The 21,556-nt window shown below is 34.2% G+C and overlaps 1 protein-coding gene across 2 annotated transcripts; it reads right to left on the bottom strand.

Moving 5' to 3' along the window:
- Positions 1-746: 746 nt before the first annotated feature.
- On the bottom strand, positions 747-19,117 carry LOC136030516 (vesicle-fusing ATPase 1-like). Of its 2 annotated transcripts, none has more exons than XM_065709545.1 (4): positions 19,028-19,117; positions 8,947-9,048; positions 5,639-5,824; positions 747-1,190 (listed from the first exon to the last, which is right to left on the bottom strand). In XM_065709545.1, exons 1-4 carry the CDS (start codon positions 19,076-19,078, stop codon positions 1,179-1,181), a joined length of 351 nt encoding a protein of 116 aa, XP_065565617.1. In that variant the 5' UTR covers positions 19,079-19,117; the 3' UTR covers positions 747-1,178. The 2 variants fall into 2 exon arrangements, with proteins under 2 accessions (XP_065565617.1, XP_065565616.1); XM_065709544.1 differs by having other exon boundaries at positions 8,932-9,048; positions 19,028-19,093.
- Positions 19,118-21,556: the final 2,439 nt, after the last annotated feature.

The following is a 21,556-nucleotide window of genomic DNA, read 5'->3' as shown; positions in this document are numbered from 1 at the left end:
TGTATACACTGTTATTTGATTTAAAAATTCAATGCATGAAAAGGATGCGTTTTCGCGAAAGAAGACACAATTTTAGAGATCAGAGCGGCCATAAGTCGAATCCTCGAAGTTAACAATCTTAAACCAAACAGACTAAATTGAATGAAGAAATCCAGCACAAAAAGAAACGGAAAAGGCCATTAATATGAGTTGTGCAACCCTCACTTAACTCCCCAAAACAATTAGTAGCATTGCCTCTTCAATGAATACGCAATATATTTTCAATTGAAATTATTCTTTACCCGATGGTCAATATATTTGAAAGAATGAATTATTTTAGTCATTTTATGATTATTATTACTTCGCCATTAGTAAGCATATAGATACAGTAAACCCTGGCATTGGGTTTTTTGGACAAGCAAGATCCCCTTTCCTACTTTTATCAGGTTCACTCTATATACAAAAAAGTCCTAGCTACATTTTTTAAGTTTAGCATTAATCCGCAAATATAAAATGGCGGGCCCAAAATAGGTCTGTCGAAACTGTTTTTGAAACATAACCACAATATCACTTTTCCTTCATGGCATCCCCTTCTTAAAAGGGGATGCTTAAAGTTGAAAGTATACAATAGTTGTTCGTGTATAGTAAGTGCTCTTCATAAATTGTTTTGATAAACATAGTTATGTATTTATTTTAATTTTCTCTATCTTGTACTCCGTCCCTATGAACTATCCCTAGCTCTAAGAACAACAAGCAGTTTGCAAGAATACAAAGAAACAATATTTTATTGATTAAATTTATATTAAAATATAAAATAAAAAAATGTTGTTGTATGTTGAGTCAGGAAGAGGTTCTTTGGCAGGAGCAGAGGCCACATAATTGCACAGCTTCAATGAGCAGTAAATTCGTTAGGTGAAGGATGAGTAAAAAATTGAAGCAAAATTGATTAAAAATTTTTTGAGGGTTCTATTTTTTTAGTAAAATATAAAAAGAGGAGCAAAAAAAAAATATACGCAAATTTTACTGAGATTCTATTTAACTTGAGGTTAGAACCCGCGCTTTTTTTATTTAAACTTTAAAATTATAAGAAACCAGTTCTGCTGCACTGTCTTTTTATGTAAAAATAAGCGTCTATACACAAAAAGACGAATGCAACAGAGAACAGGCTTATACAGAGAGTTCCGAAATTTACTGCCCAGCTACTTCATTATCTAGAAAAGAAAAGAAAAGTCAATCATTTGCAGACAATAGACAATATGTTTTTCCGAACTAAAAAATTTATAGAAGGATAAATTTTGAACTGGCTAAATACATTACAAGAGCGAAAACCTCAAGATTGTTGCGATGTCTGGTCAAGACCTTTTTTCTTCACATGTAATTATGCTTGCTATTAACAAATCCTTTTAGACTTTCCTGGAACATTTTGTGATATAAGAAAAGCAAAGATACAAATGTGTTCCTTAAAACTGAATTAGTCAATACAAGATAAATGCTAAATGTGAAAATGAGCACTACCTAAGGAGGGGCGGGGGTAGCATGGATTAGTTTTTGGCGGAAAAGAAATTTTCTGGGCAAAAACTTTCATGGGTAGATAAGGTATGATTTAAAAATTTATATTTTCTAAGAGCCCCACGGAGATAAAACCATCGAAAAAGTGATGAAGAACTAACATATTATGCAATATATATATATATATATATATATATATATATATATATATATATATATATATATATATATATATATATATATATATATATATATGTAGCTAAGCGTATTTTACTTGTTATCAATTCTGGTACCCCTTTTATTGAAATCCTTTCAAATCCAATTTAGTCAGGTCTTGGGGGATGGTGAGAAGGGTGCTGAACTGTATGAGAGTCAGGAAGGTGTACTACGTGTAACAAGGTCGTAAGAAAGACGCATTTGCACTATCAAGAACGGCTCAGGAGCGACTAAGGCCCAGCGGCCACGGGGCAACTGTTTTGAGACTAGAATTGCTAACTGATTGCGCATGCAACTGTTGAGTGACCATGGCCTTGAGGAAGTGAGGTCCAACCCACGAGGCAATCCAGATGTTACTGGTTTCCAATCAGTCTAAAACCGGTTCCGAATGAGACCCCAGTCATGGTCACAGTTGCGTTGCAGTGCTGTCCCAGACATTTTCGGGAGCTACCGCGTTGATATTGTCCAATCATTTTGGCTCTCAACATGTCAGACCAGGAATTTAACATGAAAGTAGACTAAAAGTAGTCTTTTACTAATGAAAACGTTCGTAAAAAATTAAAAGTTCTAGTTCCCTTTTTAAGTACCCAAAAAATTGGAGGGCAACTAGGCCTCTTCGCCCTCCTTTTTTCTCAAAATCATTCGATCAAAACTATGGAAAAGCCATTTAGCCAAATAAATAAATATGTAAATTTCGCTTTAATTCTTCATCTGCGGAGAGCCGAAATCAAAACATGGATTAACTAAAAAACGTTCAGAAATTAAATAAAAAAACAAGTTTCTACGTGAAATTTCAATTAAAACGGGCAAAGATTAATTTTAAAAAAGCAAAGTAGGAAGTAGTAGGAAGCAAAGAGTAGCAAGTAGGAAGTTGAAACTTAAAAGCAACAAAAATTATTGCGAACAGTTGATCTAACATATATCAATAAAACTGGTACAGATAAATCAACTGATAATATTTCCTTATGTTTGTATGATTATAGAAAACTAGTGTTATTTGAGGAATAACGTAAGAGTTACTATTACGTTATTCTATGACTTTTAGGGGGTGTTTCCCCCTATTTTCTAAAATAACGCAAATTTTCTCAGGCTCGTAAGTTTTGATGGGTAAGACTGAACTTGATTAAACTTATATATTTTAGATCAGCATTAAAATGTGATTCTTTGGATGAAGCTATTGGTATCAAAATTCTATTTTTTAGAGTTTTGGTTACTACTGAGCCGGGTCGCTCCTTACTACAGTTCGTTACCACGAACTGTTTGATCTTATATTCTTTCAGACGGTGTTATATTTGTAGCAATCTTATAGTCTAGCCCGATACCTAATAAGAAATATATGTAATACAGACAACATACTTGCCATTCATGATCATACAAAAGCACTATCTGTAAAGTAGTTTTTTTTGGATCCACTTTATCACAAATTGAGAAAACATAGCGCAACGAAGAAAAGAGGTAAAATCACAGAGGCCCCCTCAAAAAAAGAGACAAAAAATAATTCAAGAACAAAACTAAGATTCGCTCTTTCTCCAAAAACGGTGCAAAGGCAACCGAATCACCATAGCTTGAGACAGGGTCTCTTCAATCTTAATCTGTTTTGAGGACTTGGACTTTCAAACTGTATTGTGGACTTTTATCTGTTTTTGGTTCTTGTTCCTGCACAGATGTTACTTTTAGATAAAATTTACCCCCAGCGTTTCCTCCTTGGTTTTGGGGTAGTTGGCTTGGCATAAACGCCAATAAGTAAAAATTAAGACAAATATTGGACCTCCACTCGACCTACGAGGCAGTAACTAGATAATAGAGCAAGTCTTGCAGTTGAAATATTTAAAAAGTTGAATCCACCATATTTGATTGTGCCAGCGACCAGCAAACTTAGAATCGGCAAGGCAAGTGCATGTCCAGGAAACTGTTTCAAATATAATATAACCAGCAGTACTCTTTCGAGCTCAAGCTGGGCCTATTCAACAACGTCTTCTCGACACTTTGTTATGGTTCCGAAACCTGCATTGTAAAGTTTCGAAAGATCTAATCAAATGGACGACATAAAACGCCCTAACCACATTTAACTCAGGTGGTCAAATATAGAAAGTAGAATACTTAAAGCAAGAGATTCGCATTCCCAAAACTCAACTACCCAACGTCATCATCCAGTGGCAGCAAAACCGTACCAGGAGTAGAGGAAGCACCAACAATACGCTACGAAGCAACTACCAAGCTGACAACACAAATCTCAACACCAATTCAAATCCAATTCAAACAGAAGGCTTTCTGGGTGGCCACGGCGATAAGAAGATGACTAACAACTCTCCCTGGATCTCTAAGGGCTTGGAAGCACAGGAATACCGAAAAACTAAAGTTTTCTTGTACAGAGCGGAGGTCCCGGATAAGCCATTGGAAGTTTTCTCCTTTTCCCTGGCTGTGATGTACCTCGTTTTTCTGCGTTGCCTTTTTTTTCGTTTTGTCATCCCATTTTGTCCAAAAACTATTAGCATCTTGAGCTGATTTTAATTTCTATATTTTGATATATTTATGTTTAAATCATTTACCTTTTAATTTGTCGATGATTTACCGACAAGTGTCGTAATTACCGTTCGAGTCATTTTTCAGTTTTTTTTTTTATTCTAGTTCAAGTTCCATTTATTTTCATAAAATAACAATAACAAAAACAATATCCCAAAGGGCTCAGTGGCCCGTTATTTGGGAAACGGCATACAATAAATAAAGAATCATAAAAACTTGTCATAAACATACTAAACAACATCTAAATATAAATATGAAAAGAAAAGAAATCACCTCACCGGCAGTCCCCACGAAACAGCGACCCTCACATCACCCGATAATAAAATACAAATTAAAATTCTCGCGTCATCGAGGATACAACACCAACAAAACAACAACCCCAAAAAAAGAAAAAAAATAATAAAGAAACCATAAAAACATTTAATAAGAAGCCTTTAATAAGAAACTTTTCATCTGTCTCTTAAAGGAGCCAAGTGTTCGTGACTGCCGGATCTCAGCGGGAACCAAGTTCCAAGCACATCCCACAGTCACAGCCAGGCCGCAGTTTGAACGAACCGAGGGACTAGCTGGAATCATCACATCCTCCCGGTTACGAACGATATATAAATTTACTTCCCCTACTAGTTTAAGCAGTCCCGAAAAACAAAATGGGAGATCTCCCTGGAAATATTGATATGCCAACGAAGATAGAGATAAAACATAAATATCTTTAATTTTGAGGAGGTCGAGAGGAATATGTGTAGCCGACTGGAGAATTCTTGCCACTTTCTCATAAAGATTGTGAATAGGAGCAAGTACCGAGGGAAATGTGGACATCCACACAGACGAACAGTAACAAATATAAGGGTGAATCAGAGAAAAGTATAAAAGACGGAGAATAGGGAAAGGGAATAAACGCTTTAATTTTCGGATGATTCCAAGTCCACGGGAAATTTTCACTCTTATTATTTGAACATGCCACTTAAATGATAAATTTTCATCCAAAAGAACTCCCAGAAGTCGCACATATTGATCCGGGGGACGACTTATGGAGCCTCTTGGTGTATGAAGCCCAATAATTGTGGGGCAGCTCACACCTTTACGAGAAAAAATAAGAAGGTAGGACTTTTTTCAATTTAAAGTTAGCTGATTTATGTCAAACCAAAAGAGTATTTTCTCACATACCTTTCGTTTTCCTTGTCACCTTTAACATACTAAGTTATTAAATGTAATATATAATGTACAAGCCTCTTTCTATTAATCTTCTTTAATTCCTGCCATGGGGAAATATTTTTCATCTCAAGAATTGTCCAAACTAAACACCCGACGTCAAGATTTTCCATAAGAGGTAGCCTACACTTTAATCTAAACTTTTCGATAAAGCAAGATTTACGAGACAAAAAAAAACACAACAACAAAAAAACAAACTTACTGGTTTCGTGTCTTGATCGAGGGCATCCATAAAGTCTTTTCTCTTTAGTTTGAAGGTTGCTACAACTTCTGTTTTTATTTTATTTTCCTTTGTAAAGCCGCATCGTTCCTGGGCATGGGAGACAGCAGCCTTAACTAAACCCTCTAAATCAGCTCCGCTGAAGTTTTTTGTCAGGGAGACTAGCTCCTAGAACGAATTAAAATAACAAGTCAAAAATAGATTAACAAAGTAAACGAATCGGATGTAAAGCCAATATGTATAAAATTTCGATGGATACATAAAGTATCTTTAGTCAGAACCCGACGTAAATCAGATAAATTAATGATATTGAAACTGTTCTTTTTGCGTTAATGCTATGCTTACTTGGGTTTTCGGGAATTCGATAACTAGGAACGACAATTGGGACGTGGCTGGAAATTTGTATTAATAAGTTTTGTCAAATTATCTATGACATGTCATTAATAAAAAAAAACAACTCGAAGGTGTTATTTGTATTAAAAACAAGAGCTAAGAGCTCATATAGCGCTTGTGACGAGGCAAGAAGTGCTAAGAACCAAGAGCTCATATGGTATGAGCTCTAACGAAGTTCTAAGAGCCAATAGATTGATTTAAAAGGAACATCAGAGGTTTAATGCCGGTCGGGATTTAAAATGAGAGCTCTTAGTCACGATGTCCTTCTTAATGTCGAAATTCATTAAGATCCGATCACCGTAGATAACTTCGAAGACCACACTGTCTTTCCATGAAAAAAGTAACAGTTCAAAATAGAGATGAAACCTTTTAATTGACATTGAATAGATATAGAAATTATTTAACTGGATATTTCGAACACATATACAGTGTTCATCATCAGCAGTAAAACTAAAAGACAGGAATAAAAATAAACAAAATTTATTATTTTTTCCAATGCAACAGCGGAAGCAAATCTCTTTGACCTTTCCGGTTCCGGTTCATTAGATTTATCTGACATTTTATACTGACAAAGGTCATAGCTCTTAGGTGAGGTGATATTTACTTTATTTGACCTCAGTAAATTATCATAAATTGAGTTCAATACAAATTCACCTGTATCTCTGTTTATGGAATTAATCTTGAATAATTTTCTTTTCTGATTTCGATTGTTTCCCTGAAAATTTGCTTTAAACTTTTGGTCCCTAGAAATCCCAGAAACATTTTCAAACAAAATAAAATGATTTGGAAAATTATAGATAGGTTCCGAGAGGGCCGATGTGAAATCTCCAGGTTTGGTATTTTGCTTTAAAGCCGATGAAATAGAATTATGATGTTGTAACAATCTCATTTTTAAATTCTGGCTAGTAAGTCCCACATAAGAGCTTCCACGAGTACATGGGATTTTATAAACCCCACTTTGTTGCTCTACGGATGCCCGATCCTTTCCAGAATTTAAAAAACTAGCCAAAGTATTACTACCTCTTAAAGCTACCTTTAAGCCATTATTTTGTAAAATTCTTTTAAGTTTTTCACTCAAACCTGGAACATATGGTAGAGAACAAAACATATCTTTCTTTTCTGTTGTTTCCAGAATATCGTCAGAAAATTCTAGAAATTTTTTCCTTCTTTTCGAAAAAGTCTGGTCAATTAACCAACCCGGATAGTGGTTACTTATTAAAATCTCCTTTAACAACAACAATTCCTCCTCAGTAAATTTTGGAGAGTAAATTCTAAAATTGCGGTCAGTTAAGGATATGATTAAACCAATTTTTACTTGGCGAGCATGACCAGAGAAAAACAACAAAAATCTGTTATTGTTAGTAGGTTTTCTGTAAATCTTAAAATTCTGACTATTTTCATTTTTTAACAGAGGAACATCCAGAAAAGGAAGTTTATTATCCTATTCTTATTCTATTGTAAATTTTAAATATCTCCCCAAAAATTAAAATGTTATAAAGAACTTTTTAATTCCTCAACCCCATAATTCCATACAGTAATTATGTCATCCATATATCTCACCCAAAATTTATGTTTTAAAAAGTATGAATCTAACACTATTCTTTCAATATTTTCTGCAAAACAATTTGCTAATAAAGGACTTAAAGGGGCCCCCATGGGTAAACCATTTACTTGTTCGAAAAACCCCCCTCTGAATTGAAAAATACAAGAGAACATGTTGCATAACCTAACTAAATTCATAATTACACCGACTTCCAAAACTGTTTCACCACTAATTAAGTCCAAATTGCTTAGTATCTTTCTTACAAGAAGACTTTCTGCGGCTTTTACATCAATACTCGTATACATTGACACTATGTCAAAACTTGAAATTATAGAATTTGAAGTAATTTCCACTTCTATTAATTTTTTTTACAACTTCTGACGAATTCTTAACGTAAGAAATTTGTGTAGACATGAGTGGTTTACAAAATCACACTAACAACTTACTCAGAGCACTTGTTGGTGACTTTGTACTCGCAACAATTCAAATAATGTACCAAGCATAAAACTACCATAAAGTAGCATCAATAACTAAATGAAACCCAAAACGAACAGAAATTACAATAAGTAATCGAGTCCAACTCAAGAGCAGAAATTAACATTGGTAGGGCTCAAAACCACTAAGCCTATGCGTTCTAAAAGCCAGAATATAATTTGTACTCTACTGATTCTTTTTTTTTCTTTGAGTTTTATAACTTTAAGAAACCATATATCAATCAGTATTTTCAGGAATAAATATCAGCATATGTATTGTCATAGTGCGCTAAACCAACTTCGAGAGAAAAAAATTTAATGTTTAAAAACGGGCTAAAAAGTCAGGAGTAAGGGGAATAGAGAAGAGACACAAGACAGAAAGAGAAAAGTTGTGAAATCAACTTATTATGAAACTTAGTCTTAAAGAAAAAAACGGCTAAAAATCGCAGTCAACAGCAGGAAAAAGGTACGCTCGTCGATCCGCTCTTAACCCTGCCATAATATTTTTCTTTTAATAAGGTGTCAGTTATATGGAATTTTCGTATTGAGAGGTGTGAGGAATAAGATTATTATTATAGATGGGAAATATATAATTTGGGCTATATATTTGCACATTTGGGGGGTGGGGTAGAGTATAGAGGGTATGCATGCCTATTGTGTTAGATACAATTATAGTGCATATTATGAAGTAAGAGATGTTTTCTAACTTCACAATGTTCAAATACAGTGTATGTATTTGAAACAAATTTGTTCCTAAAGTATAATATTTTTATCATATTTAGGTATATTTCCTTAGGATTGAGCGTTAAAGAAACAGGTTCTACTTAGATGAAGAATATTAAGTCGGGGCTATATCATACACGTACAAAAAGATAATTTATTTGGCCTCTTGCGATCTCCTCACCAATCCTTTTCTCTCGATTACAGACGCAGCTTTGATAGTATTGCGCCACTCCTCCATAAAAAGCAGTTCGCGCGGATACCTGGAAAACATGAGGCAAATTAATTATAACCAACCCAGCACACCGGGTTAGTAGCCCCACGCCGGTCTTCAAGCTATTGTAGCCCAAACTGTCAGTATGCTAACAGAATTATCATAAAAATCATCCAAAGGTAGATAATCTATATTTCCCATATCTTCATTTTTTGCATCCACCAAGGGCAACATCCAGAAATTTTCATCGGGGGGGGGGGGGTACCAAAAGCATTATTATTCTAGGGGAGAAAAGTTAGGGGATTTACCTGCATTTTAATCTACACAGCTTAACTCACAGCTTAACTATAAGAAAAGATACCTCAAACCAGCTAACGATTCGAAATGGAGATGGCTAAGATACCATTCTTGTTACTGCCATAGTTACTGTCATAGTGCAAGCTTGTCATAGTGCACTAAACCTTTATCACTGCGCGGTCACAGAAAGGTGGTGTCAGAAAGAGAGACCTGAACTACAATGGTTCAAAAATCTTTAATGAAGAGCAGCTTTGGCTTCTCTTCTATATATACTTATGCTGTGCCAAAGAGTGACTAAGCTTTCAAGTAGCAAATGTTGAAGACTTGAATGCATTGTTATAATTATTTTACAGTAGCTAAAACATAGATGAGTTTTGGATAAGACAGGCAGGAGTAAAAGCATATAAAACAGACAACCCTTAAAATGATTCCATTATGAAGGTATTTTCCTGTTTTCTCGCATACATTCTTGGAATTGTGGTTTAAATAATTGAACACGAAATTAAAAAGTAGCAACACTAGAACAAACATTCTAATCAGCTAATCAGTAATTTTGGTTCAAGTCTGCTGTTCTATGATTTTTTTATTGAAAAACAAATCGCAATGAATCAAGAAGGATTTTCAACCATATTAGGATTTTTTTTTTCAGATATATTTTTCGTAATTCTTTAAAACCTCATAAATTACGATTTATCAAAGTTATAAGACAAATAACTATCTTTGTTGTGCAGCAAATCTACGTTCATAAAAATCATGTTTATACGAAAAATCATAAATAGTTTCGTCGATGTCCAGTGTCCTTTGGAGGAAGTAGGCAGTGATATATACTTCAAAACGTCTTCCAGGCACGTAATCTAGGTGCTGAACCCATCCCTGACAGTTTCATCTGTTCAGCTTAACTACTTTCAAAAAGGAGGAATACCTCATCAAGAACCAGAGGCAGTTTTAGGGGGAGGAGTGGAAGCACTTGCCCCAGGTACATGTATTTTAGGGGCGTAAGTTTTCAAATAAATAAACAAACGTTTACAATCATTTTATAATTTTGGAATTCTGTATTTATTAAAGTAAAGTAGAGGGCGCAGTTAATAAATGAAAATAATTCATAAATTAAAAGTTAATTAATAAAATAAATTAAAAATTAAAATTAAATAATAATTAAAACAAACAATTAAGAATAGTTACATAATTAAATAATCCCTTTACAATCAATTATTAATTAATTAACAAACCGAAAATAACTTTGTTAATAATGAAAATGATGATATTTAACCTGAAAATTAATTGGGAGGCGGGGGGGGGGCTAATCAAGATTGTGTCCCGGGCAAAAGATAGAACAGAACCGCCATTGTCAAGAACGTCACCAATTATTGAAATAAGTTTCACCAGGAATATTCAACATTCTTAGGCGACCACTAAAGTTTTTTTAGTCTCTAAGCTTCAAATGTCAAGACACATGTAATTTCAATTGTCTCATTCAACAAAAAATTGTCCCATGTAAATTGTAATGTGAATAAATGAAAACATTTCATAAATTAACAAGTTACAATTCATAAATTAGCAGTTAATTAATAAGACAAATTGAAAATTAAATAATAATAATGAAAACAACTAAATTAAAACAATTAAGAATAATTATTCAATTTAAAAATAAATTATATAATTAATTAACAAACCGAAAAGTAATTTAAACTCTAAACTTTACCGAAACTCTAAAAACAGAATTTGATATCAATAGATACTTAAAAAAAAAAATCTGATTTCAATGCTGATACAACAATATATAGGTTTCATCAATTCTAGTCTTACCCATCGAAATTAAGAGCCTGAGAAAACTTTGATTTTTTTTTGCCGGAAATGCGTGTTCATTTTTTTTTCTTTCTTTCAGGGATGATCATATCAACCTAGTTGGGCCACTGTTGCCAGATGATTAGAATAAGATAGAAGCGCAAAATAAATCTAAAACGATCTAAAGGAATAAGTTGTCCAGTAAAAATATTCCAACGCTATACTTCAAAAGAAAAATCGCATTTAAAAATGGGTTAATTTGAAATTCATTGCACAACAACAAAATCGCCCAAATGCGTCTCATTTGGGAACGCTGTCTTGAATTAATTTGTTATTCTTTCTATGTAGCGCGTGTAATATGCTAAGGAGGTGAGTGTGAAGAGGGCAAAGAAGCAAAGAAAAAAACGAATCTAAAAAATTTTTCTAGATGAACTTACGCCCATATCCACACGTTCATCCACATCCTCATTTACTACTAGATTGGCGCCCATCATCTTTTCATATGAACATTTAAAATTTGAAGTCGGCCAGCTTCATTCGGAAGATTGATTTACATGACAGCTAGCATAAGACAACAAAGAAACTTAAAGAAACGCCATTGGAAAAGCGAGGCCATTATGAAAAATATGTCAAAGCCCATAATGAATAAAGGAATACCACCAAACAACTGTACTATAACTTTGAGACAAGCCTCACCTACCAAAGAAAGTTGAGCCCTAAAAAATTCTTATCATGTATCATTGAATTCTCGATATGTAGCAAGCACATAACACAACCAGATAAATTATCAAATAAATTTCGGCAGTAGATCCATAAAATGCTAAACAACAAGTGATGGAAACGAAATCATTGGCACCTATAATATTGCTGATCTTCTGAATGAGCAATTTGCATCAGTCTTCAGAAATGAACCTGATAATGCTCCCATTCCCAACTTAAAAAGTACAACGTCCAGAAGAAAATGAGTTGCATTAAAGTTACTGCTTTGATGGTTGAAAAACAGCTCAAAAGTCTGGATATCAACAAAAGTGCTGGTCCTGATAACATTCACCCTTGTCTGCTAAAAGAAGCTGCTTGTGAAATTGTCCCTGCACTATCTATACCTTTTCAGCATGATCATATGTATGTCACCTCCCAATGGAAACTAGCCTATATACCACCTATCTTTAAAAAGGGGGACAGATCCAAAGCTGAAGTTTATAGAAGTATCAGGCTCACGTCTGCTGTTGCAAATGTCCTTGAGAGGATTGTTAATGATGCACTTCTTCAACACCTTGTTACTAATGAAATTATCTCCAACAGGCAGAACAGCTTTCTCCCTGTAGAAACTCTAGACACTTACTTACAGGTTACCCAGTTACTGGACAAATACCTTCTGGTTGATTTATTTCTTTTAGACCTAGCCAAAGCATTCAACAATATCCCACATAATCAGCTTCGTTTTAAGTTAGTAGCAGTAGGGATCCACCATGAATTAGTAGACTGGCTAATGGAATTCCTGGCTGGTAGATCTCAGGCTATATGGCTGTTCACAACATACAGCAAATTTACCAACTCCCAGCCCTGTAATGTTCTACGCGGTGCTCCCCAGGGAACAGTTTAGGGACCCACATTGTTTCTTCTTTATATAAATGATAAGATAACCAAAGTCAGCAACCACTTAACCCTTTATGCTGGTGACTCAAAACTATTTAATGTATCTGATAAATCATCAATAAAATCTGACCTTGACCACATTCAGGCATGGGCAGATGGGTGGCTTCTCTCTTTCAACATATCAAAATCCATCACCATTCATTTTGGTCACAATGATCCACTACAACAATACAGTATGAATGATAACCAGACATCATCCCCCATTCCTCTCTAAACTTGCACCACTGACAAAGACCTGGGAGTCACTATAAATAATATTCTGAAGTTCCATGAACACTGCACAAACTGTTTCCAAAACAAATTTTAGCCTTGGACTTCTTAAAAGAATACTTCCTAGCCAATCACATGGAATCTTCTTGAAGCTATACAAGGCAATTTTGAGACCTTGTACTTGACTTTGGAACTTGCCTTGCTGGTCCTTTTTACAAAGGTGATATACAGTTGATTGAAGGCCTACAAAGAAGGGCCACCACGTGCATCCCAGGATTTGGTAAGAAATCATATAATGAAAGGCTATATAACATAAAGCTCTCACGTTTGACCTTCCAATGCAAGCAGAGTGACATGCAACGCATATATAATCAGTCACGTATCTACAACATTTATAAGCATTTTCCAAGATTTCTGGTTTCTCCCTCCAGCTCCCCCCAATGTCAACAGATCTGGTCAGGATTTGAAATAAGAGCTCTGAGATACAAGTTCCTTCTAAATATCAAATTTCATTAAGATCTGGTCACCTGTTTTTAAGTTTAAAATACCTCAATTTTTCTAACTTTTTCAAATTAACAACCCCCCCCCCAGCTCCCAAAAGAGAACGGATCCGTACCATTTATGTCAATCTCGTATCTATAAATTGTTCTTATTCTTCCCATCAAGTTTCATCCCAATATCTCCACTCTAAGCGTTTTCCAAGATTTCCAGTTTCCAAGATTTCTGTTTCCCCCTCCAGCCCTGTATGTCCCCGGATCTAATTCGAATTGAAAATGGAGCATCTGAGATGTAAGATTATTCTATATATCAAGTTTCATTGAGATCCGATCACCCATTTTTAAGATACCTTGATTTCATGTTTTTCCAAGAATTCTGGCTTCCCCCTCCAACTCCCTTTGATGTCATTGGATCTGTTCGGGATTTAAAATGAGTGAGATTCATCATCCTAGCTTGCCTTGAAGTGCCCGAAGTACCAAAACCAGGACAGACAGACAGACTGACAGAATTTGTGATTGCTATATGTCACTTGGTTAATACCAAGTGCCATAAAAAGTATAAAACAGGTCATTGTGAAAAATAGGCTATGTCAAAGCCCAAAAATAAGGACTCTTGCCTAGCAACTGTACTGCAAAATTCTAAATGAGCATTTTGTTAGTCTTCACCAATAAACCAGATAATACAGTGAATTCTAAACAAGATTTGGAATCTTGGAAAGGGTTTAGGTTAAGAAAATGAAACTTTCAGTGATGGGTCTACAGACTAAAGTATGGCCTAAGATAGTATTTTGAAGTACCTATCTCACTCCTTCTCCCCGTTTGAGGGCACTGACCTTTGATTACATTTAAATATCTGTTATGAAAGCAAAACCTTGAAAAACAGATCTTCTGCTTAAATGAAGCACAAGAAGATTTTTCAGCTTCACAACTTTGCTCAATCCCAATTTATGAGGTTTCCAAGATCTACAAATGCAATCCCTAAATTTATACATACATATGTCAAAACATTAACATAAGAAAAAATTCTGCTCAAATAACAGGAATTACATTTTTGAAACTAAAACCAGAGACAAAGAAGATGAAGATTAGGGTATAATGTTGTTTTGCTAAGATTCCAATAGGTAGTAACAAAGATGAGACAAGCCTTTCATGTCCAAGGGTGAATTCTGTTAGGCCTTAAAGATTTGTTCTGGTTTAGATTTTTCAGTCTAGCCTCAGTGTCATATTTACTGCCAGTAATTAGTAACACTGGTTTATCAACTGTAGTTTAGTTAGGTACAGGTACTTAGGTTGATTGGGAAGTGGATCTCTATCTGGGGTAGTGAAGACTTTTTGGAACTGATTGTTCAGTGTCTCAGCTATTCTATGGGCCTGGTAATAGCAGGGATCAGCTGCAGTCACCTTTTCATTGAATTTGTCACTGAAGTCACATTTTTGTTCACCTTTTGAGCTTTTCTTTAAGCAATTTAGTCAACTAACATATGGTTAGAAATTCAAGTTCCTAGAAAAGGTAAGTTCACTCCTGATAAATAATCCTCCCAGAGCTGCTCATAGACCTCCATTCACTGAGCATCCACCCAGATTAGTTTCTGAGAAGATGGACACATTGGCCCAGATTCTTGAGTTATATTTCTAGTATTTGCTTCTCTTTTTGGGTTTGGCTTATTCCTATATAGGGTACAAATTAAGACCCATAAGTTTAGGGGATGTCAAAACATGAAAAGGAATAAGCATATTTCATTGGCTTTATGAGTTATACTTGTCTGCATAAATATATAAGTTGGCGAGGAAGCTTTTGAGCATCCACTCCAACACCTGTTTTTTTTTTCAGATCACTTTAGTAGGGGTTTAGCTAGTTTAGTTAAGCATGTGATATTTTGGATATGAAGGAAGATTTGTTTCATGAGGAAGAATTAGCACCAGTAAAAACAAAAGCTCCAGGTGCTGATAGTGATGTGAGACTGGAGTGGGAGGGTGTCACAACAAAAGATTTAAAGGAAATAGAAGATTCCTGGAGGGTGTAAAGAAGGAGGCTTTGAATAGATTGGGATGGAGAATTGTGCATAGCTGGGCTTGCCTTAAGCAGCCAGTTGCTGTGGTGAATTGTAAGTAGAAGTAGTTTGCACAATCTTAAACAGGGGTAGGGTTAGAAAAACAAAACTTCCAGTAATAAAACCAGGGTCACAAACATACTCTGGGAAGGTATTGTCAAGCTTCTATGTTAACCCTCGTCTCATTTCCAAGTCTTAGAAATTTGCCTACTTGACAGAGCCTGTTGAAATTTCAACTAAACATCATTTTAACTTAATTTCAGTGATCATTTTCTTTTTATAGGCTTTAGTTCTGAGAATCCAATCCCTGTTAGTTGAAAGAATTTTAAACCATATCAATTGGTTTTTTCAAAATTTAGGAAATGTATTTGCAGATTTTTCAAACCACATAAATTGGGATTGAGCTAAGTTGTGAAGCTAAAAAATTGTTTCGAATTCCACTGTATTATCTGCCTTTATTGCTATTGTATCATCTGAACTCACCCTAGGAGGGCATTGGTCAAAAAGAAATGGGCACCAGAACTAGATGCCTACACAAAAAACAATTTGAAGACAATTATTTATGTTAAATGCCTCCATTAGCCTCTCTGAAACTGGTGGAAACAAGACTTGAAATTCCACCACACAATATTTAACCATAATGGATGTACTACTCAGATATTGTGGTCTGAAGTTTTTTTTTACAAATTAAAAATCCTAGATACTATGAATAAACTAAGATATAATAACAATAGGTAAAATAGCAAGGCTGGGGAACTAGATGTCCCTTTATCTTCTAAAATACAATAGTGCCTTGTAAGTTTTCCTAAACCATGCTTTTTTCCTTGTGATTTTGTTGCAAGTTTAGATTTTTTTATGGGCATTCAAAAATCAAAACAATATAAATTTAAGAATAAAATTTCTTTAAATCTACTAGGCTATTTATCTAATATTACACTAAAAGCACTGGTAAATTTATAGCTAACAGTATAACTGGCTTTGGTATAAAGTGAACATACCACTCAATGCCTTTTTTTATGCTCTCTACAAAAATAATAATTACTTCTACTAAAAATTCAGATTTAAGCACCTTTTTTAGCTCTTAAAAATGACAAATTTTCAAAATTATGACAGTTCATATAAATGACTTATTAATAAAGTGAACATACCTCTTGATGCCTTTTTTCATGTTATTTAAGAATATAATAATTGCTTCAATTGCAAATTCAAATTTAAGCACTTTTTGAGCTCTTCAAAAAGACAAATTTTCAATTAGAGTATGACTTATTGCTCATTTTCTGCAAAATAATACTAAGTTTTCACAGCATAATCTTTTCCCTCAAAAAAAAAAAAATGCTACATTTTCTCAGTGCTAAAATTATTTATGAAAAGGTTAGTTTAGGTTAGGTTAAAAGTGGTTAAATTTAAATTTCTGGTAGAAGTGATTATTATATTTGTTAAGATCATAAAAAAAGGCATCAAGTGGTATATTTGCTTTATAGAAAAGCCAGTTATAGGCTAAATAATTTATTCTAATACAGAATTTTTAACATAACTTAAAAAAATAATTTTTAAAATGATGAAACATTCTGTGAGTCAACATCATTTGGTTTTGAGACAGTCAATGTATTTAAGCCTATATGAATCACATTTTTGTCACAGGAACCCAAACAAAATAGGAATGTAGGCAATTAGAAAACCTAATCATATTAGTTAAATCTGTGTTTTATCAAGATTCATTATCTTCCCTCAATTCTTTAAGTTAGCTTACTTGACAAAAAGACTGAATTGAACTGAATTAGAGTTCCATGGAGGCTATTTTTACTATAGATGGCAAAATTCTAGCTAATGACTTCTTGCTAAAAAGCAGTTAGGTTAGGAAAATGAAACTTTTGGGGATGGGTCTACAGGCTAAAGTATATCTTGGGAAGGTATTTTGAAGTACCCACCTCCACTCCCTCCCCCTCTATAGGGCCCTGAAATATGCATACATAACATATCAATACCTATTGAAATTTTGACAAAACATTTTACCTTAATTTTCTGCTACCAGTTACTTTTACTCTGCCTTTAATTCTGACAAAGCAATTCCTGTTATTTGCATAGAATAGCCAAAGCAATAGCCTATCAATGTTTTTCTAAATTTGGGAAATGTATTTGAAAGTTTGTCAGTTTTAAGATCTGAAAAAGTACTTAAATATGAATTTTTGGTCCATGTTGGTATTACCTGAACAATTGTTTTGGGTCATGAAACTATTGTTAATAGATGCATTTTGACTTTTTGAACATCTTTTCTCTTACAAAACTACCACAAACTCACCATTATGGAGTTATTCCAGCCCAAATATTCTTGTATTTATACATATAGAATTGCAATCACTTCCATTTTTGTTGATGGTATATTTGAAATTGCAAATCTATATTAGTTTAGAAACAAAGTTGGGCTATGTATTAGCACATTAAGGGGGTGGGAGTGAAACATAGCATATATTAAATATGTAAACTAACCATTGCTGTATTTAATATATGCTATGCTTTACCCCCCCCCCCCCCTAATGCTCAAATATATAATAACTCCATAATGATGAGTTCACAGAAGGCTAGTTTTGCAAGAGAAGAGATGTTCAAAAAGTCAAAATGCATTTATTAACAAGTTTTATGACCATAACAACTGTTCAGGTAACACCAACATTCACTGAAATTTCCAATAGAAGTGACTAGGCCTATTTCATTTGTAAACAGTATAAAGAAAGGTATTGAGTGGTATTCTCACTTTATTGGTAAGTCAAAAATAGCCTATGGACAGTCATATATTTACTGAATTTTACCCAATTAAAGTTATCAGTTTCACAACATTGCTGAATCTCAATTTACAAGGATTCAAGGATCTGCAAAATACATTTCTTAAACTTATAAAAAAAAAATAATATGGCTTAAAATTCCACTCAAATAACAGGATTTGCATTTTCAGAACTAAAACTAAAGAAAATGAAAGTGATGGAGTAAAAATTAAGGCAAAATGATGTTTTGTCAAAATTTCAATAGGTTTAGACCTGTCAAGTAGCCTAGGCAGATTCCCATACCTTAGAGATTGGAAGAAGATCAAAACAAGAACTTATAACCTTCTAAAAGAATAATTTTGATCCTGGATTCATTGGGCTAGCCTACTGCAAGTTTGTGTTCCTTTAATCCCTTCTCCAGATAGGAAAAAGTAGCCTACCTTGAATTTTATCCAAATTTAAATAGCCTTAAAAATCAAATGATTGTTTATATTTGATGTGATTTTGCACTATTAATATAGATCCTATAACTCCTCAAATTAATGGGATTGTATTTTCAAACCTGGTCAGATGAAAATCAGAAGCCAATGATCAATAGGCCTAATTCCTTTTGTTTTCAAAACCTGGAATACACTTGGTGAATCTCAATCTTCTGAACCTGAGGAGGATCCAACAGAATGAGTGGAGAAGCATGATGTTGACAAAAACCTACCCAGGGTAAAAAGCATCACTGCATTGATTCCTGAACGTTATATTTCTCTGGCTAAACTTACTTCTAACTGGGCAGTGCCTGGTATTATATTTTTAAATAGTTTAAGTCCCATCTAATAAATGAGAATCATTCATGGCTTAGTCTAGGCAATTTGAACCAAATTGCCTAAGCCTTTGTCAGAAACTACTTTAAAAACAAAGAAACAACTCTGGAGTCTTAGTCTAGCTAAAGGACAATTTTGAACGATATAACCTACGTAAACGCCTAACATCAGTTATTCAACATCAATTAATCCTCAATAAACTAACAATATAATATTTGAAATGATGATTAAACGAGATAAAAATTAAAAGACACTTACCATCCGCTCCCCCCAGTCGTTAAAACAGAAATGATATAAAGAGGAAAATATCTAGATATCGGTTTCTACTGAAGAAAAGAAATAGTTATTATAGGAAATACACGAGTGAGCCGTCAATGGGGATTAAACGTTCGTAGTTATTCGCAGCAAGCCTTCTTTTCTTACCTGCATTTAAACAAAAACAAATTTTTCAGTTGAAATTAAGGAGCAACATTAAAACTTGAAATTAGTAGAAATTATTCTATAAATAAAGGGGTATATTTCTTAATAATACCTTAATAAATACTAAATAATACTTAATAAATACCTTAATTCAAAACAAACATAATTAGAGCCCATACTTTATTAATTGCAACTGAAAATATTAATTTCTTCCAAATAGCTAATAATTAAAAAAACAGAATAATGAACTATTCCAGTATTTCAAATCCAATCGCTAAACCATTAGGTTTTTTGACTCAGCTTGGTTTCAAGTAATGTGTAATGGCACCGAAAAGGAAATAGATTCAGAAATTTTTTCCCATTAATCACCGTCTAAACAAATCCAAAAATGGCATTCATCATTAATCCAATCTTGTATGGATCAATAAAATCAATTAAACCCCGAACCTAATTTCCTTTGACAAGAAAATAATCAGATAATGCGTGTTTATATTATTAATTATCTATTATTATTAGTTATCTAATTAATATCTATCAGTTATAATTACTTTTCAAATAATTACAAAATAGACATTGTGGATAACCATTCAATAGCAAATATCTACAAAAGTCCACTCCTCTAGTCCTAATTCAGTTGACTAGTATATTTAAAATTAACTAGCAGCTTAAACATTAGGATCAGACCCATATTATTTTGCTTAAGCCTATTGTAGGCTACTCTTTCATTATAATGTGTTGCGAGAGCAACACTTTGGTTTTGTCCTGTTTTTTTTTCCTATGCCGTCGATCTCGACTTATTCCTGGAAACTAGTAAAGGTCTAACCTGTGCGGTTTTTACGGAAAGTGTGGACCATAGGCCGGATTTATGACTATGGCATTACATTTTGGAAACCTCCGCAGAACTCTTGCCTGGGGTCAAAAAGGATGGTTTTTTCTTGTCCACGAGCCAGAGACAATGGTGTGCAAAGTGAAGTGGAGCTATATAGCCTATGTCAGCGAGAAGTATCTGAAGTTGTGCAGCCTAGCTTTCGTTTCATCAAACCATGTTTCTGCTTTCGAATGGAAAGCTCCGTTCTAGCAGGCAAGCAGAGAGGCACCACTTTCAAATTGAAGATGAACTAAAATCTATAAGTTTTAAATATATGCGGCAGTTACCCGACCCCACAGCCAATACATCTGCTTTAAGTGATAAATAGAAAAATTTACAGAAACAAAAAAGCGGCATTTTCCCACGGGTCCGAAATACTGTCTTGATTTCAGCTGGGTTTATCATTTGTTTTTTTCGGAGTTGGGATTGAGGTAGAGAAATGTTATAAGATGTACCTCTTTAACTTTAAAATTTCTGTAATTGCTAAAGAAATTGGAGCTTATCCTTTGCTCCTTTCTAAGTGGTGACGTTAAAAATTAGCCTACGGCAAAAAAAAAAATCAACTTTTGAACTAAGACAGATCGAATTTTTTTCGACGGCAATCGATAGCTCTTGATGAGCAGATCAAAATATAATTTATCCGTTTTTGGGTAAAAAAATTTCTTCATGAGATATACTAGTTTGAAAGTTTCAATGTCTACAAAAATGTGGAATTTTGTATTTTTTGCCGGAAGACAGATCACGGATGCGTGTTTATTTGTTTGTTTTGTTGTTGTTGTTTTTTTTTTCCAGGGGTGATCGTATCGACCCATTGGTTCTAGAATGTTGCGAGAGGCCTCATTCTAACGGAAATTAAAAGTTCTAGGGCCCTTTTTAAGTGACCAAAATTGGAGGGCACCTAAGCCCCTCCCCACGCATATTTTTCCCCTAAGTAACCAGATCAAAATTTTGAGATAGCCTTTCTGTTCAACTTAGTCAAAAACCTAATAACTATGTCTTTGGGGATGACTTAATCCCCCACAGTCCCTGGGGGAGGTACTGCAAGTTACAAACTTTGACCATTGTTTGCATATAGTAATGGTTATTATGAAGTGTACAGACGTTTCCAGGGGGACTTTTTCGCGTTGGGGTGGAAGTTGGTCGGGGGATGGGGTTACGTGGAAGGATCTTTCCATAGAGAAATTTATCACGAGGGAAGA

Source organism: Artemia franciscana, chromosome 8 (genome assembly GCF_032884065.1).
Source record: "Artemia franciscana chromosome 8, ASM3288406v1, whole genome shotgun sequence".
Lineage (NCBI taxonomy): Eukaryota > Metazoa > Arthropoda > Branchiopoda > Anostraca > Artemiidae > Artemia > Artemia franciscana.
This window is presented reverse-complemented; position numbering and strand designations above follow the sequence as displayed.